Below are 16,763 nucleotides of genomic sequence, written 5' to 3'. Positions count from 1 at the left end.
TCCGGAGCCAGCGCAGAGCCATGGTCTGTAGCCTGCACGCTCCGGGCAGGGCACGTGATTAGTTGTGAGTTCAGCAATGACACTATTCACTCCAGTGTTGAACTAACAGTTATTTATTATGCCCTTCCTTGCGCGTGTGAGGAACCAAATGCCCACCGGCTCCTCGTGGCAGCGAAAATGGAGTCACCAGTGCCACAAAACTGCCACAAGCAACTAAACCCTGCAATGCTGACCACGGGGGCCTTGGTCTGGAAGGGGCAGTGCAAGCAAGCACAATAAGACACAACAGCACGCACGCAGGGGATCGTGGCTCTGCCCCGGCTCCAGCAGGCTGCCCCTGCTAGGGATGCTGCCCCCACACCCTGCCACCCAAGCACCCCTGTCCCCAGGGCACTGAGCCGTCATGTACGTGCACGGGGTCCGGGTCCGCCTGTGCAGTCCAACCCCACGTGTGGCCCTAGATGTGGTGCGGGGCCCTGGACTCGCGCACCAGAAAGCTTGAGCACCGCTGGGCTTACGGACTCAGAGACGCATCAGCTTTCACGAGCACGCGCTCACCTCCTCACACGCTATGGCAGGAGGTGCAGAGAGCAAAGGACAGGGTGTGGAGGGAGGGGAGGAGAGGAGAGGCGGGAGGACAGTGCTGAGAGAGGAAAGCAAAGTCCCAAGTGACAAACCACGGAGACGGCAGGGATCTGGACATGAAGGACGAGAGCTTGGAGCCGGTCCCTCCCAGGCTGTGCGCGTGGGGATTGGGACATGAAGCAGGTGCTGTGATGGAGACCCCAGCCCTGCCCCCACCCCGGGGGCACCGAGGGGTGGAAGTCGGGGTGCGGGGAGGGGACAGTCTGTGCCCCCCGCGGGTCATGGCAGGGACAGGGATTCCCTCAGGGCTGGGTTGGGACCGGGCACAGGGTCAGGGAAGCCGCGTTGGTGCCCCCAGCATTGACACCAGGACTGAAGAAAGGGCGCAGGGTCCCGGAGAAGGTGTCAGTGAAAGTGAAGAGATGGGACCTGTCAGTCACGTTGTAAAATGAGACCTCGCCCCCGTCGTAGTCCAGGAAAACCCCCACCCGCCTGGGCCGCACTCGCACGTGGAGTGGGGTCGAGGGGGTGGCGAGGGCCTTGTATCCCCCATCCCGCAGTCACACGACCCAGTATCCATCGCCAGGTGAGTATGTGAACCCCCCCTTCCTGCGCACAGACTCCCTGCACACGCCCAGGGTCCAGCGTCTCTGGTCTCCCACCTCCACCTCCCAGTAGCGCCTCCCGCCCGTGATCCCCTCCGAGCCCAGGACACAGAAACTAGTGTCAAATCTCTCGGGGGTGTCGGGCAGATCCTGTCGGGTGTCTCCGTGTCTCACACATTTCCCATCAGACAGGACGAGGTTGGGATGAGCCGTCCCTGGGTCCAGAGTCACGTCCACTGGGGAGAGAGTCACGGGTCAGGGCCGGGGCAGGCGGTCCCCGCGATCACGGGGAATTCGCTGCGTCCCAGGACTCACGGGTCGGTCCCTGCTGGGAAACCACCGTCGCCCCACGGGGAAATGGGGGGACAGGAAATGGGGGAACAGGAAATGGGGGAACAGGAAAGCGGGACGTCCCCGCTGGCCCTTCCTCCCCGGGGCATTCCCGGCCTGGGCACCGGAGCCACAAGGGGGGAGGGACTTGGGGTGGGGGCGGGGCAGGCCGCGGGAGGGGGAGGGGCATGCGATGCTGTCATCCCAGCAGGTCCCTGCCCTGCCCCCCCCCCTCCCCCACACCCGGCGGGGCTGCTCTGCCTGGGGGGGGCAAGAGGAGTGGGCTCCAAACCCCTGCGCTGGTGTCGCGGGCGCTGCTGGGAAGGGGGCGAGGGGGGCGGCAGGGAGGCTGCAGGGAGGGGGCCGGGCTGGGAGACAGCAGGGAGCAGAGGGGCCCAGCAGAGCAGCCTGCCCGGGGGAAGGGGGGGCAGGGGGGCAGGGGCCAGGGCCCGGGGGTCTCTGTGCTCTGGGCCGGGGTCACTGGGTGTGCTGCCGACAGCAGGTGGGTGCTGCCCCTGCCACCCCAGGCTGGGCTGCTCTGCCCCAGCGGGGACCCCCATGCCCCAGCCCTGTGGGCACAGGACTGCAGCCAGGGCACCCCACAGCCAGCGCCTCCCCAGAGCCCAGCCCAGGGCAGGGCCGTGCGTGGGGCTGGGCGCACGGGGTGGGGAGGGGAGGGAAGGGCAGGGGGAGCACTGACAGGGGCACTAAGCACCGCAGAACAGGGCCCATTGCTGGCGAGTCTGGGGCAGTCGAGCGGGGAGGGGGCATTTCCCCACTGACTGCCCCAAACCTCTGGGCTCCACTAGGACTCCAAGATCCCTTTCCACCTCTGTGCCACCCAGCAGGTCATTCCCTAGGCTGTAGGTGTGCTGGACATTTTTCCTCCCTAGGTGCAGCACTTTGTATTTCTCCTTGTTGAACTGCATCCTGTTGTTTTCTGCCCACTTGTCCAACCTGTCCAGGTCTGCCTGCAGCTGTTCCCTGCCCTCCGGCGTGTCCACTTCTCCCCATAGCTTTGTGTCATCTGCAAACTTGGACAGAGTACATTTGACTCCCTCGTCCAAGTCACTGATGAAGACATTAAAGAGTATCGGTCCAAGGACCGAGCCCTGCGGGACCCCACTGCCCACACCCTGTCAGGCAACTCATGATCAGCAGGGTCTTCTAGTTTCTAGATGCAAAAGAAAGAGATGAGGAATTTAAAAAGGCACTTGAAAACATTAACTTGTACCACTGCAGAAATTCCCTAAATATAGGGAAATTAAATGCTAGCAGAGAGATCCTAGACAGAAAGCAAGGAGGACTGCAGTATAAGATTGGGAAGCCAACTGTGCCATTTCAGGAATTCAGAAAGAGTATGGTGGGCACATCAGAGTGTAAATCATAGAAGCACAAGCAGTGTTGGAGGGGACACAGGGTATAAAGCTGCATCATACACTGCACTCCCTACAGCAAACTACTTAGGCAGTATCAGACTCTCACCCACTTATGCATCACCTCTACATATTTGCCCCCCTTTGAGCCACATGGAGCATAAAAGAATCCAGACTTGTATAATTCATGCCCAGAAGAAATAAGGATGCAATATGATTGAAATGAAAGTAGGTCACTTGCCCACTTTTTGACACCTTCTCCCAGAGCCTCAGAGAGATTAGGAGAATTTAACCTCCTGTGTATGCCCCCAGTTTATTTCAGGTGTCAAGACAAATGTGAAAGCCTAACTCTCCCGTGATATCTCAGTGCTTCTCCAACTCCTCACCCAGACAAACCCTCAACCTGCATCAGTTTCTTTCCTTAAAACTGCCCGAATCATTTCCAGAACAAGCAAGTTGGCAGGCTACAGCCTTGCGTGGATCACGGTAGCTGTTTGAGAAGAACTGGCTTCGTGCCCATCCCTCAAAACATGTCTTTCAAAATGCTTTTTTTCTGTAATAAAAGCAGAAAGTAATTTAAAAGAAACAACAAATTCGAATTCCCCACCAGATCTTTTTTCCATCTGCCATTAGCCAAAGGTAAAGTGAAGGTGTGAAGATACCCACACTTCCCTTTTGAGAAAGAGAGAGAGAGACTTTTCTTCTATTCCATTCTAGATAACCGTAAAAGTTGTTCAAGAAAGTGACTCCTCCCCCCTTTTCCCAATTTCTTATATTTCTCCCCAGAGGGAGGACAACTTAAAAAAAAAAAAATATATCTCTATTTTTGTTAAGAACTATGCTTTTAATTGCAACAACACAAAAATCTTCCAAGTTTTTTATTTAATTGCTCACAAAACCACTTGAAGACACTGACATCTTCCAACAAAGCTTTTTAGCTGAAGAGTCACCATCTAGCCCACAGCTCCTCAGGTTCTGCTGGTCCAAGACAGAAGTCAGGACGGAGTCACCATGGTAGAGATAACTGGTTATATAGAATACATTTGCCATTTGTTATCAGGTTTCCAAATGAAGCTGCCCTGTTCATTTTGGTATTTTTACTCAATAGAAAGGAAGGAAGGAACAGGGCATGCTCTTTTTAAAGAGGTAGCATATTAACTATGAAGATCAAGATGTACACAAGTTGGGCTGGAGTTATGCTTAGGGTTCTGCTAACAACATTAATAAGCAGTCACCAAGTCTGCTGACATGTATGTTGACACCAGCACCCCTTAAAGAATAACAAATTGATTATGTTGAGTTAAGGGACAGTTTTCCTGTACCTCAAAGCCTTCAGTTTCTTCCAAGATCACGTGGAGTAGACGTATGTATTCAGTGGCTGCTTTGAGTGTGTCAACTTTACTAGGCTTCCGGTCTTTAGGTATCAATGGCACAATCATCTTCAGCTTTGAAAAACCACTGTTCAAGTCTCTGATCTGCCAGACACACACAGACATGAAAGATGAGATTATATAACCTTCAGTCCATCAGCTGCACCACACCACCAAGTGGTGAAAGAGGCACCTTTTAATACAGCTCATTTTCAAATGGGCAGAAAAAAAAGTTACAGGTGGATGCACAGCACATTAATACAAGATACTGGTCACCTAAATGGCACTTTAAGGTAAATGGCTTACAGTGATTAATAGCAGCTGTAATGGCCACCTCACAACCAAACAATTAAGGACTTAAAGCCTCTTTCACGTCTTCTTCCAAGGTGCTTATGACCATCTGTTATACATGCACTCAAGTCTGTAATAGGCTTATAACATCCACTAGTCCTTTGTAAATCTAACTGGAATAGGAAGTGCACCTGAATACCTTGGGACTGCATTTCTTCCCACCCCTTCTGATCCAGGGGCAAGGTGGAAGGGTTGTATGAGCTGGTGCTTATAAACATGGGGACATCTTCATCAAGTAAATGAGAACACGGAGGATAGGAGGGCTAATTGCAAATGCTCAGAGACAAGAAATATGCATTAGGAATAAGAAGCACATGGCCAAGCCCTGGTCTGATCTCCACAGCTCACACTGTAAAAGCTTTAAACCTGCTGAATACTTAGGTCATGATCCTGTGGATATTTTCACTCCAGTAACTTGACCTGTCTGAATCATGTCTCTGAATCACAGGTGCTCAACTGCAGGATACAAGCCCAACACAGGGCCAAGAACTCAGGCCTGTTTGACTGCATTATTAATAATTAGTTATGCCACAGTATTAGGAAGACATTGCTTACAATGTACACCACAGCGGTGTTTATTTTGCCATGGAAACAGCCAGACATGTAGAAGTATTTCAGTGTTGTCCCCATCTCTCAGCCTGCCATTATTTTACCCTCTCCTGCAAAGTGCATCGTGCATTTAACTTCCACAAGTTTTGGTCTCTCACCTTAGTTTTCAAGTCTTCTGCTGCCCAGCTACTGTTGCTGTGAATGTTGAATTCCCTAATTTTTCTGGTTTATAGCAAAGCGATTGTATCTTGTGTTATGAGCTGTGTACTTTGCACTAAAACTGCAGCGTTATTCTAAACTGCAATGAGACATGAGAGTCAAAAAGAACTCCTTCTCTCCCTCTTGCAAAGACAGCAAGTGAGGTCGAGGTCTGGCTACTACCCAGCACCTGGCCACTGCTGTGGTTGGATAGGTTATCTAGAACACAAGATTATTCATTCCTAGTTCACTGATAAGAGTTGCTTTCCCCCAGGTTATTCATGAACTCTGAGAACCCTCTCAGGAGAACTGGCACAGGACACTATTACTCATGATGAGCACTCTTCTGTACCTGCCGCAGATGCAGAGCTCTTGTTTGCAGAGAGAGCATTTCCATAACTAAAACCTACACTACAAATCCAAGTTGGGTGCCGGTGGAAAGAGAAAGGGCAGCCCTGATGGGGGAAAAAAATCATTCCCAGAGGCGAGACCAATGAACCCCCCCACATCTTACGCCAGTGCTTCTCAACTTCTTTAGCCTCAAGACACTCATCCTGAGCCTCGAGGTACGCCTCCTTGCACTCAGCCAATTCCAGCTCTTTTTTTTTTTGACTTTGGAAAAAATAAGCAGGAGCAATCTGCCCGCTGCAAAGAGTTCAAAAAGCCCCAGCAAATCAGAAAGGGTGTTAAGACCACGGATACAAAACCGCTGGGTTTCTCTTGTGAATGGTGCGTGCAAAGCGGGGCTCCCTGCAAAGATCTCAAGGCAGCCCGGTTGAGACCCCTCTTCAAAGCACAAAGTCATTTCTTCTAGGGCTGGAGGCCTTATGCCAGCGTGACCCAGCCTCGCCACGGCACTCAGGCCCACGCGTCACCTTACAAACTAGCGGCCATCATAGAGGAGTTTGGGTGTCCTCTACTGATATGAAACCAGACACTTTTATGCCTAAAGGTTTCATATGAAGAGCGGACAGAGGAGCAGAAAACCAGGGTGTCCTGTATGACAGCCTCCCTTAGCACCTTGCCAAGCCAGGGCTACCCCCTGGCCCTATGCAGCCCGCTGAGAAGCGAGCCGTGTACAGACGTGCCCATGTATGCGCCCTGCTCTGGGGAGGTGCAGGCGGGCAGGAGAGCAGAGCAGAGCCGGGGCCCTCGGCCCTCCCTTACCCGCTCTCTCTCCTTGGCATTGGCCGCCTGCCGCCTCTCCAGCACCTCCTCCAGCCTCTCGGTGCACAGGTAGCGGCCCGAGGGCTGCCTCCTCATCCTGCTGATGGCGGCTGCCGAGGGCAGGGGGCCGTAGCGCTCCTGCAGCACGTCGCCCAGCACCTCCGGGGCCGGGACCGGGGCTAGCGGCGGGGGCGCCCGCTCCTTCTCCTTCTCCATGCGGGCGGGCGGGCGGGCGGGAAGGGCCGGGCTCCGCCGCACCGGGCCCGGCTGCTGCACAGGTGCGGGGCGAGGGGCCGGAGCCCACGTGCCCGCAGCTGCGGCGCGGGAAGGACCGGCGGGGCAGCAAGGACGGGGCGGAGTGGAGGACGTGCGGGGAGATGGGTGCGGGCCGGGGGCAGGCTCGTTCAGTGCGGACAGGAGCGGGCTGGAAGGGGAGTTCATAGCGCCCCCCCCCCCCGCAGGGCACCCCGTGCCTGCTCCTCGAGCGGACAAACTGGCAGGGACAGAGCCCTGGCAGAGCCAATCGAGCGCAGCTGCGGGTTGCCGGGGCAACTACGGGGGCCACTGGCCAGCAGGGGGCGGGGCCTGGCCCTTATAAAGGCCAGGGCTGAGGCCAGGCTGGCAGTTCTCTGCCGCGGCCGGGGAGGCAGGAGCTCCCTCGGCCGGGGTGTGGGGAGGAGCCCGCCGGGCGAGCACAGCTCGTGATAGCCCTGAGAGGATTGGGCACTATGGTTTAGCCAGGGGCTTTATGTTTGCCTTATAGCCAGGAGGCTCTAGTTTACGTTTGGCTCTGTTATTCCGCCCCGAGGCTTGGGTGAGGCTGTAGGGGTTGGAGGAGGCCTCAACTATAGGGACCCCAGAGAGCGTGGGGTGCCCTAGCGCCAAGAGGGCGCATGATCTGCATAGCGCCAGGGAAGGCGCAGCTCGCACGCCAGCGCGCGAGTAACTGGCGGCGAGGAGCGCGGCCCGTGGGTCGCGGGCGCAACCCGTAGGTTGCGGACGGGGACCGAGACCCCGGATGGTGTGCGGGGGAACATAGACCCCGGCCCCAGGGAAGGGGCGGTGTTATTGCGTAGCCCAGTGTGGGCGCGGCGAGCCCCAGAGAGGGGGGAGCGCCATACTGAGGAGCCCTGGAGAGGGGCCGTTACTGAGGAGCCCTGGAGAGGGGCCATAGCGAGGAGCCTGAGACGGGCATAGCGAGCCTGGCCGCAGGCTAGTGCGGCAACACCCCTCAGACCGAGGCAGGGCGCTGCGCTTGCCCCGAGGAGACGGGGAGTAGCAGCGCGGTGAGCCGGGGTCAGAGAGGGTACCCGTGCGGTTGGCCGGAAGGGCCAGGGCCCGCTAGGGAGTCCCTGAGCGGGACCGCACCACCAGGAGAGTCCCAGTGAGAGGCTGGGTGTGAGAGAGCGCGAGCCCAGAGCGGGCTACACTTTAGAGGAGGCCCGGGAAGCGGGCGTACAACCGAACAACGTCCGTTACATCTGCGAGGCTTGGGGCGTGGTGTTAGGGGCTGGTAGGAGCCACGCATAGCCCATGAGGCTAGGGTGTCCGGGGAACACCCACTATATCGGGAGACCCCCAGGGGGTCTGGAAGAACCGTGGGGACAGAGGTCCCAAGTAGCCGTGCCCAGGGAAGACACAAGGCAGCCTCCCTATCATATAAACATCAAAGACGTGGCGGGTGAGAATTGGAGGGTGTCTTGGGCCGGCCTGACGCGGAGCGAGGGACCTCAAGGAGCTCACGGCCCTCCGAGGACCCCGCCGTGACACCCCCCCCCCCACCCCACAGGGGGTCACAAGAGGAGAGCGCTCCGGTTGTCCTCTAGTGCTGCGAGACCCGACACCCTCGTGTCCTCTGTGAGAGGACCTAAAGGCGTGGGGTTTCGTGTGGAGTAGCAGGAAGCCGGGATGCCCTCTATGACAGCCACCCTAGGCATCTTTCTGAGCCAGGGCTGCACCTTGGTTATCTCCAGCCCACTGAGAAATGAGCCCCATACAGAAGCGTGCCTGCAGGAGCCCCTTGAAGCTCCGTGCTCTGGGGAGATAAAGGCCGGTAGGAAAATCTGCCTGCTGGGAACCTTGCCCTTGGATGCAGAAGGGCGAGGAGGAGAGAGAAGAGGACCCCGGGTGTCCCCTGGTATCTCCCATCCTTTCCCGGCACCTCGCCTCCTGTGGCAGGGATGGCCCCCTCCCTTACACTGTCTCTCTCCTTGGTGGCTGGGCCCAATGCCATTATGCCCTCTATTTGAAGAGGAAAAATAGAGGACATAAAGGCATCGGGTTTCATATCAGTAGAGGACAGAGGAACAGAAACCCAGAATGTCCTCTACGATGGCCACCGTAGTGGTGACAGGTAACAAGGAGCCATGGTCTCAAGCTGCAGCAAGGGAAGTTGAGGTTAGATATTGGGAATCATTTTCTCACTCAGAGGGTGGTGAAGCACTGGAACAGGTTACCCATGGAGGTGGTGGGAGCTCCATCCTTAGAGGTTTTTAAGATCCAGCTAGACAAAGCCTTGGCTGGGAAGATCAAGTTGAGGCTGGTCCTGTTTTGCACAGGGGGTTGAATTAGATGTGACCTCCAGAGGTCCCTGCCAACCTTCATGTTCTATGAAATCCTAGAAAAGCAGGTCTGGAAGGATCCTCTTCTAAGCCAACCCTCTGCTTAACACCCCTTTATTCCGATACCTTGTGGGGCTAGATGCATTGCAGGCTTAGAGTGCTTAGGCACTCTCAGACTACAGATACTGTATTGCTTTGTCTTGCCATAAACCGTATGATCCCAGGACAAATCAATACGTTGCAGTCACTCACACACTTGTAGCTGTTGTCCTGGGATAAATCCTAGAAAGGTTCATGGGGTAAGAAGTACTGACAGTTTTACTCAGGACACCACAAAGTATGTCTGAAGGGTTATCCCAGGATTGCATCATTGAATCGATGGCCAGAAAGCAGCAGTGAATTTGGGCTCTCGCTACACCTGGATCAGAAGAGCAATGGGTGTACAGGCCACGAGGAACGTTTAAGAGCCCGAGATGGAAATTCATGGCTGTCCCTTGTATGTTCAGTGTCATTCAGGTATGTTGAGACGTGCAAGAATATGTCCATGTTTGTGATGTATGACTGTGAAAGTAGCATTGCAGGCATGGTTGGATTTTTTTTCCCCCTGGAGAGCTCATTAAGCCAGAGGTAAATGGGAATCATTTAATAAAGGAGAGAAGCCAGGCTCTCAACTGATGAGATGCAGAGTGCTTCATGGGGTGACACCAGGTCACACAGGAAATCACAGCCTGTTTTGGATTACTAGAATTAGAGCCATATGAAATAAATGGTGCTTGAAAGCATTCACAGGCGGGAAAGATTTTGAAGCAGAACTCTGGGAGATAACGATCCTTCTGGTGCAGCTCCACAGTCTCAAATGCTCTGGGAAGATTGACACACTTCAAGTGTGAGTCTACATGCATTTCATTGATTGGTATCTAATGTACTGTTGTTGCTCGGGTAGAAGAACCCATTATAATCACGCATGCTCACCCACAGACTGTAGCTTGTTCATTCCTGCAGTGAGGCCATGTACCTTGTGATTCAATGGGAGCAGGTCTGAGCTGGGAACAGTCACTGTTGGAACCAAATCTAAACTTAAATCCAGGAAATGAAATGCCAAGTCTCTGTGTGCTCTAAATATCGTCATGTATTGATCAATCAGGTTCTCCCCATATTATTTAATGATTACATTCAGAATGACATGGTAAAGCACCGGACAGGTAGACACAGCTCTCCTTGTTCTGCCACTGCATTTTGACAAGTCGTGTCTAAGCTCTGTGCCTCAGTTTCCCCATTTATAAAGTTGGAGTCACACCTTTGCTGGGAAATGGCAAGGCATATGTGTTTGTAGAGTCTCAGGTGGGAAATGCAATAGAAGAGTGCAATATAGTCATAGTTGCAGGGGTTTAGGTTGTAGCAACACATCCCAGAGACGAGCCTATGAGCTCCATTTCATCAACCTGCTGGATACTAGAGATCAGGGACTAAACACAGACATTGGTTTTTTGACACATTACAATCTGCCTGGCCACTGCCTCCCCAGCCCAGCCCAGCCCAGCCCAGCCCAGCCCAGCCCCGGGCTTCTTCACTTTTCATCCCATCCAGGAAGAGCACGCAGCAACTGCTGCAGCGTCCTTAGCCTGACGAAGGGGTTTTGAACCCGAAAGCTTGCTTAATAACTATTCTCCAACCAGTTGGGTTGGTCTAATAAAAGATATCAAATTCACCCAAGGAACCTTGTCTGCCTATATCCTTAGACCAACACGGCTACAACCTAAACTCCTGCAACATGGAAGATATTGAATTCAGCCGTCTGAAATGGAAACTGTACAGCATGAAAAAGAAGCCAGACTCAACAGCTACATATATTTTCTAAGCCTTTGCAAGAAACACAACTTCGTTCCCCGAGGACTAAACATCTACAATCCCCTGACTACTACACACAACTCCAAATATGCTGCACAGCTATGCAGAAGAACTTCAGAGAAAATTAGAAATCATCTACTTCACCTACTCTACTCCAAAAGAGACCAACTCAGGAAGGAAATCGTCATACACTACAACAACTTAAAAGATAGAAATCCATGCATGTTCCCTGACAATATACAGCAGATACAAAGAGACTACGAAAAACTTTCTACAGCATTCGAAAAAAGAAGAAATGGGACAAATTACTCCAAGAACAAGCTCCCCAGCCACAAAACAACCATCAGAGGAACAACACCAACACCTTACGACCTCAGACTTGATGAAACTGCAAGCAGCAACCAACCCACAAATATCATCAATCTCTCCACACACACGCTTACCAAAACTGAAAAATCTGTCCTTTCTAAAGGCCTAAATTTCTGTCCAGAAAAATACCCCAATAAAATACTTCAATGTGGAGAACTAGAAGAATTCGTCCGATGCCTGCGCCTCAAAGAATATTTCCAGGACCACACTGAACCCACTCCCAACGACAACTCATCCTCTGACAACATTCAAGAAAAGATCAATGCCAAAAACCCCCAAAAAACCTCAGATTGGACACCTCGCAGTGGACGAAACCCTAACCTTGACCGCTTCATTGACTACTTCAGGGAAAGAGTGAACAATGAAATAATCAGCAACACACGCCACCACAACAACCTCTCTCTGCCAGAGAAAAAGGCCATAGAAGCTCTAAGATCTAACCACCAAATAGTAATAAAACCAGCAGATAAAGGAGGAGCCATAGTCATCCTAAACCGTGAGGATTACATAAAGGAAGCCAACAGACAGCTGTCTGACACCACCTACTACAAAGAACTACAAGAAGATCCTACTCCCCTTTTCACCAAAAAACTCAACAATACCATCAAATCATTTCCACCGAGATTACAAGAAAAACTACAGACCTTGATCCCCCCGCTACCTAACCCAGGGACTTTTTACCTGCTCCCTAAAATCCACAAACAAGGGAACCCTGGCAGACCTATCATGTCCAACCATGGGACCCTAACTGAAGAAATATCAGGTTTTCTTGAATCCATCCTAAAACCGCTTGTCACCCACAGAGCAAGCTTTGTCCAAGACACCACAGACTTGCTACGGAAACTTAAAAACATAGACCACCTTCCCAGCAACACACTCCTAGCCACCATGGACGTTACCAGCCTATACACCAACATCCCACACCAGGATGGCATCCAAACCTGCCGAACATATCTACAGGAACAAGATTACAACCCAGAATACAGAACCAAAGATATCACTGAGCTTATACACTTCACCCTCACACACAACAATTTCACTTTTAATAATCAACACTTCCTGCAGACGATGGGAACAGCCATGGGCACTAAAATGGCCCCACAGTATGCCAACCTTTTTATGAGCCACCTGGAAGAAGACCTCCTCAAGAACTGCCCCATCAAACCCTTGCTGTACTTACGATATGTCGATGACATCTTCATCATTTGGAGTGAGAACCAGGAATCTCTAATTGAGTTCCACCAGAAATTCAACAGTCACCATCCCTCCATCCGACTTTCTCTACAATACTCCAGCACCAACATCCCCTTTTTAGACACAAGGATCAGGATCCAGAAGGGTAAAATACAGACCACAGTATACAAGAAACCGACAGACCAACACACATATCTGCACAGAACCAGCAATCACCCGAAACACACCAAAAAAGCTGTGATATACAGCCAAGCCCTCAGATACCACCGCATCTGTACTGAAGAGAACACCCGGGATCGCCACCTCACCAATCTTAAAAAGGCTTTCACCCAGCAAGGACACTCATCCAGAGAGGTAGATCGCACATTTGAAAGAGCCACCTGGATACCACGTGAAGAACTGCTGCAGTACAGAAGAAAAACACCCACAAATCGCACACCGCTGGTTATGACCTATCACCCCTCCCTTGAACCTGTACGGAAAATCCTCAAAAAATTGCAACCCATATTAGAAAAAGACCCTATTCTTAAAAAAATCTTCCCAGAGCCACCCATTCTAGCCTTCAGGCAAGCACTGAACCTCGCCAACCTCATCACCAGAAGCAAACTTCCTCAGCCCCAGAACACACCAAAAGGATCCAGACCGTGCCAGGACAAGAAATGCAAAACCTGCCCCCACATCTCCACCACCCCCACTATTACTACACCCCACAACAGAGCCATCAGCATCCCAGGATCTTACAGCTGCACCTCCAGGAATGTAGTATACCTCATCCAATGCACCAAATGCCCTGATGGAAGAGATGTAGGAGAGACCAGACAACAACTGCGCACCAGCATGAACGCACACCGGGAATCCATCAAAGACAGAAACACCCAATTACCGGTGGGGGCACATTTCTCACGGGTGGGCCTCTCTCTCCAATCTCTCAGTCCTGATCCTCAAGGGAAACTTACACAACACATCCCAGAGACGAGCCTGTGAGCTCCATTTCATCAACCTGCTGGATACTAGAGATCAGGGACTAAACACAGACATTGGATTTTTGATACATTACAATCTGCCTGGCCACTGCCTCCCCAGCCCAGCCCAGCCCCTGGCTTCTTCACTTTTCATCCCATGCAGGAAGAGCACACACCGACTGCTGCAGCATCCTTAGCCTGATGACGGGTTTTTGAACCCGAAAGCCTGCTTAATAACTATTCTCCAACCATTTGGGTTGGTCTAATGAAAGATATCAAATTCACCCAAGGAACCTTGTCTGCCTATCTATACATTGTACATATGTTTGTATCCATGTTCCTTTCCCTTGTGATAAGTTAGTGTAAATAGGTGTGTATAGTTCAGTCCCCTGCCTGTCCTGGCCTGGTTCTGTAGGGACGGAGGGAAACTGTGCGCTCTGCAGTTCCCACCCCACAGCACACCTGCCAGCTAACAATCCCGTTCAATTGGACAAGGGGAGCATATACCCAAGTTACCTGGGCTACAATGTAACAATGCACCTCACCCTCTGCACCCCTCTTTTCAAACTTGTAGGTCTGCCCATGCTGGTTGGTGGGAGCTGGTGCCCCTGGCTCAGGGGGCTGGGCTGCTTCCCCCACCTCTCTCCAGCCTGCTCCCTGCCTGGCTGCAGGGCAGAGGGGATGCCACTCCGTGTGGGGACATTAGGGCAGCTCTGCCATCCCTCAACCAGCCCCATACACGGACCTCTTTTCTGGACAGGTGGGGAGGTGTTTGGAGATGGGGTCAGGGGAGGGCAGAAGCAGGAAAAGGACCAGGGGGAAGCCCCAAACCCTTTGTTCCTTTTCTGGGCACCTGCTGCCTCCAAGTGTGTGGTGGGTTTGAGATCCCTGAGCTTGGTGTGCTACCCAGTGGCTGGCTTGTCAGGCTGCAGAAAGCTGCTCTCTGTCTAGCTCAGGGGTCCGCAAAGTTTTTGGGAAGAGCACCAGAAACATCCACAATGTCAGCTTGTAAGATATTGGGGTGCCAGGGACAGATGTCAGGGGAGCCATGATGGGCCCAACCCTTGTGGCAGTCTAGACACAGCCCTTTCCTTGCTGTCTGCCCCGAGGCACACGTGCCAAGCAAAATGCCTTTATGTGCCACACTGGCAGATTGTTAACCCCTGATCCAGCTTGTAGGGTTGTCTTCCAGCCCACATTTCACAGAGCTGGGGTGCACCCAAGGTGATAACAAATCCCTTCAGGTCCAGGGCATCACAGCTGGCAGAGGTCCCATAAGGTAAGGACAGTTATGCAGGGCTTGACAGGGGAGAAGTGAAGGGAACAGCCCTCTGAAAGGCTGGTTCCTGCCCAATGGCTTGAGGTCTGGGCTCACTTCCCCTGTCTGGGTGCTGGATCCAGCTCTCTGTAATGCCTGGGAAGGCCGATGGATCTCATTAGCGTCAAGATAGGTCTAAGGGACTGTGTGGGGTTTCAGTACATAGGGAGCAAGAAGGCAGCACAGGGTAACTTAGGGCCACTACAGGATGGTGTAGGGAAACTCCTAACAGACAGGATGGATAAAGCAAAACTTTTAAATTACTTCTTTGCATCTGTGTTCCTGGACATGGATACAGACATGCTTCCCAATAAGACTTTAGTCTGGTGTGAGAGAAATACCACTCCACCTACAGTTAGCTCTGACCTAGTGAAGGGGCACTTGGAGGGGTTGGATATATTTATACTGGCGGGCCCTGATGATTTTCACCCAAGGGTACTAAAGGAATTGGCCAGTATTCTAGCAAAACCACTAGCACAACTGTTTGAGAACTCGTGGCATTCGGGACAGGTCCCAGAAGACTGGAAATGGGCCAACGTGGTCCCTATTTTCAAGAAGGGGAGGAACGAGGACATGGGAAATTATAGGCCAGTTAGCCTCACCTCTGTTCTTCCAAGACCTTCATATTTGTGGGGGGCCAGCAGGTAATATAATACTAAGGGGCTCCTGACCTGGGCCTCTGGCCCCATAGCCCTGGCAGCTGGGTGCCCCCTCCAGCAGGGCTGGGGGAGCAGGGGCTGTGGGTGGGGGTGAGGGGCACCAGGAAGGCTGTGGGGGCTGTGGTGGGGGAGTGAGGGGCATGAGCAGCACCCAGGGATGGTCAGTGGGGAGTAATGGGCACCAGCAGGGTGGGAGGAGGGACTTGGGGGGTGGGCATTTAATCAAAGAATTTGTGATTTCTTATCAGAGAATTTGTGATTTTTTTTTACCAGGGAAAACCAGATTACTGGTTATAACCATGAAAGGAGCACAAAGCCAAAGCAAAATAGATGCTGATCAGTCTCAGAAGGAGAACCAGAATTAGGGCAAGGCCAGTGAGGACCCATGAAAGCCTGCTGCTGTTTGGGACATGGGAAGAGGAAATGGCACCCCCACAATCGATGTTAAGGGGAAACCAGCGTGGGTTTATAGCAGACAGATCCTGCCTGACTAACCTGGTCTCTTTTTATGACTAGGTCACACAAAGTGCTTAGATGCAGGGGTGGAGATAGATGTTATCTACTTGGATTTTAAAAAGGCTTTCGACGCAGTGTCGCACCCAATTCTCACAAGCAAACTGAGTAGGTGTGATGTGGATTTTTTCACAGTAAGGTGTGTAAATAACTGGCTTATGGGACACAGCCAGAGAGTAGTGGTGGATGGGGAGGTTTCTCCCTGGAGAAATGTAGGAAGTGGTGTTCCCCAGGGCTCTGTCCTTGGACCAGTGCTGTTCAATACCTTTATCAGTGATTTGGATGAGGGGTTGAAAACACTTTGTCCAAATTTGCAGATGACACCAAATTGTACCCCATGTACAGTAAACACATTGGAGGGCAGGGAGTGAATCCAGGCGGATCTGGATAGACTGGGGAAGTGGGCAGATCAGTATAGGATGCAATTTAAGAAGGATAAGTGCAAGGTGCTGCACCTGGGGAGAAATAATCTCCAAGACACCCATAGACTGGGACGAACCACGGCAGTGGAAAGGGATCTCGGAGCCTCGGTCGACGCAAAAATGAACAAGCAAAGCTGAATGAATAAGTAAGGCATTCAATACTTCCCCTCTGTGTGGCATTGGTTAGGCCACAGTTGGAGTACTGTGTCCACAAGGTTCAGAGGAGGGCTACCCGTATGGTTGAGGGCCTGCAGGTAAGCCCCTATGAAGACAGACTGAGGGACCTGAATCTCTTCAGCCTCTGAAAGAGAAGGCTGAGAGGTGATCTTGTGGCTGTCTACAAACTCATCGTGGGGGTGGGGGGCTGGGGGTGGCTCAGCAGGGAA

The 16,763-nt window shown here is 52.5% G+C and overlaps 1 protein-coding gene and 1 pseudogene across 1 annotated transcript; both read right to left on the bottom strand.

The window, feature by feature from the left end:
- Positions 1 to 887: 887 nt before the first annotated feature.
- On the bottom strand, positions 888 to 3,849 carry LOC132249521 (E3 ubiquitin-protein ligase TRIM39-like; annotated as a pseudogene).
- Positions 3,754 to 7,023, bottom strand: LOC132248844 (factor in the germline alpha-like). The gene is made up of 2 exons (XM_059723263.1): positions 6,532 to 7,023; positions 3,754 to 4,371 (listed from the first exon to the last, which is right to left on the bottom strand). The coding sequence occupies exons 1-2, from the start codon at positions 6,970 to 6,972 to the stop codon at positions 4,168 to 4,170; spliced, it is 645 nt and encodes a 214-aa protein (XP_059579246.1). The 5' UTR covers positions 6,973 to 7,023; the 3' UTR covers positions 3,754 to 4,167.
- Between the last annotated feature and the right edge of the window lie 9,740 nt (positions 7,024 to 16,763).

This window comes from Alligator mississippiensis, chromosome 1 (genome assembly GCF_030867095.1).
Source record: "Alligator mississippiensis isolate rAllMis1 chromosome 1, rAllMis1, whole genome shotgun sequence".
Lineage (NCBI taxonomy): Eukaryota > Metazoa > Chordata > Crocodylia > Alligatoridae > Alligator > Alligator mississippiensis.
Note: the sequence above shows the minus strand (reverse complement) of the source record. Positions and strands in the feature narration are given on the sequence as shown.

What these genes read in the sequence shown, in the direction of transcription:
- LOC132248844 (XM_059723263.1), bottom strand. Translation starts at nt 6,972, where the DNA reads ATGAACTCCCCTTCCAGCCCGCTCCTGTCCGCACTGAACGAGCCTGCC. An exon ending in ATGCCAAGGAGAGAGAGCGG is followed by an intron (nt 4,372 to 6,531) that starts GTAAGGGAGGGC and finishes TGTGTCTGGCAG; the next exon opens with ATCAGAGACTTGAACAGTGG.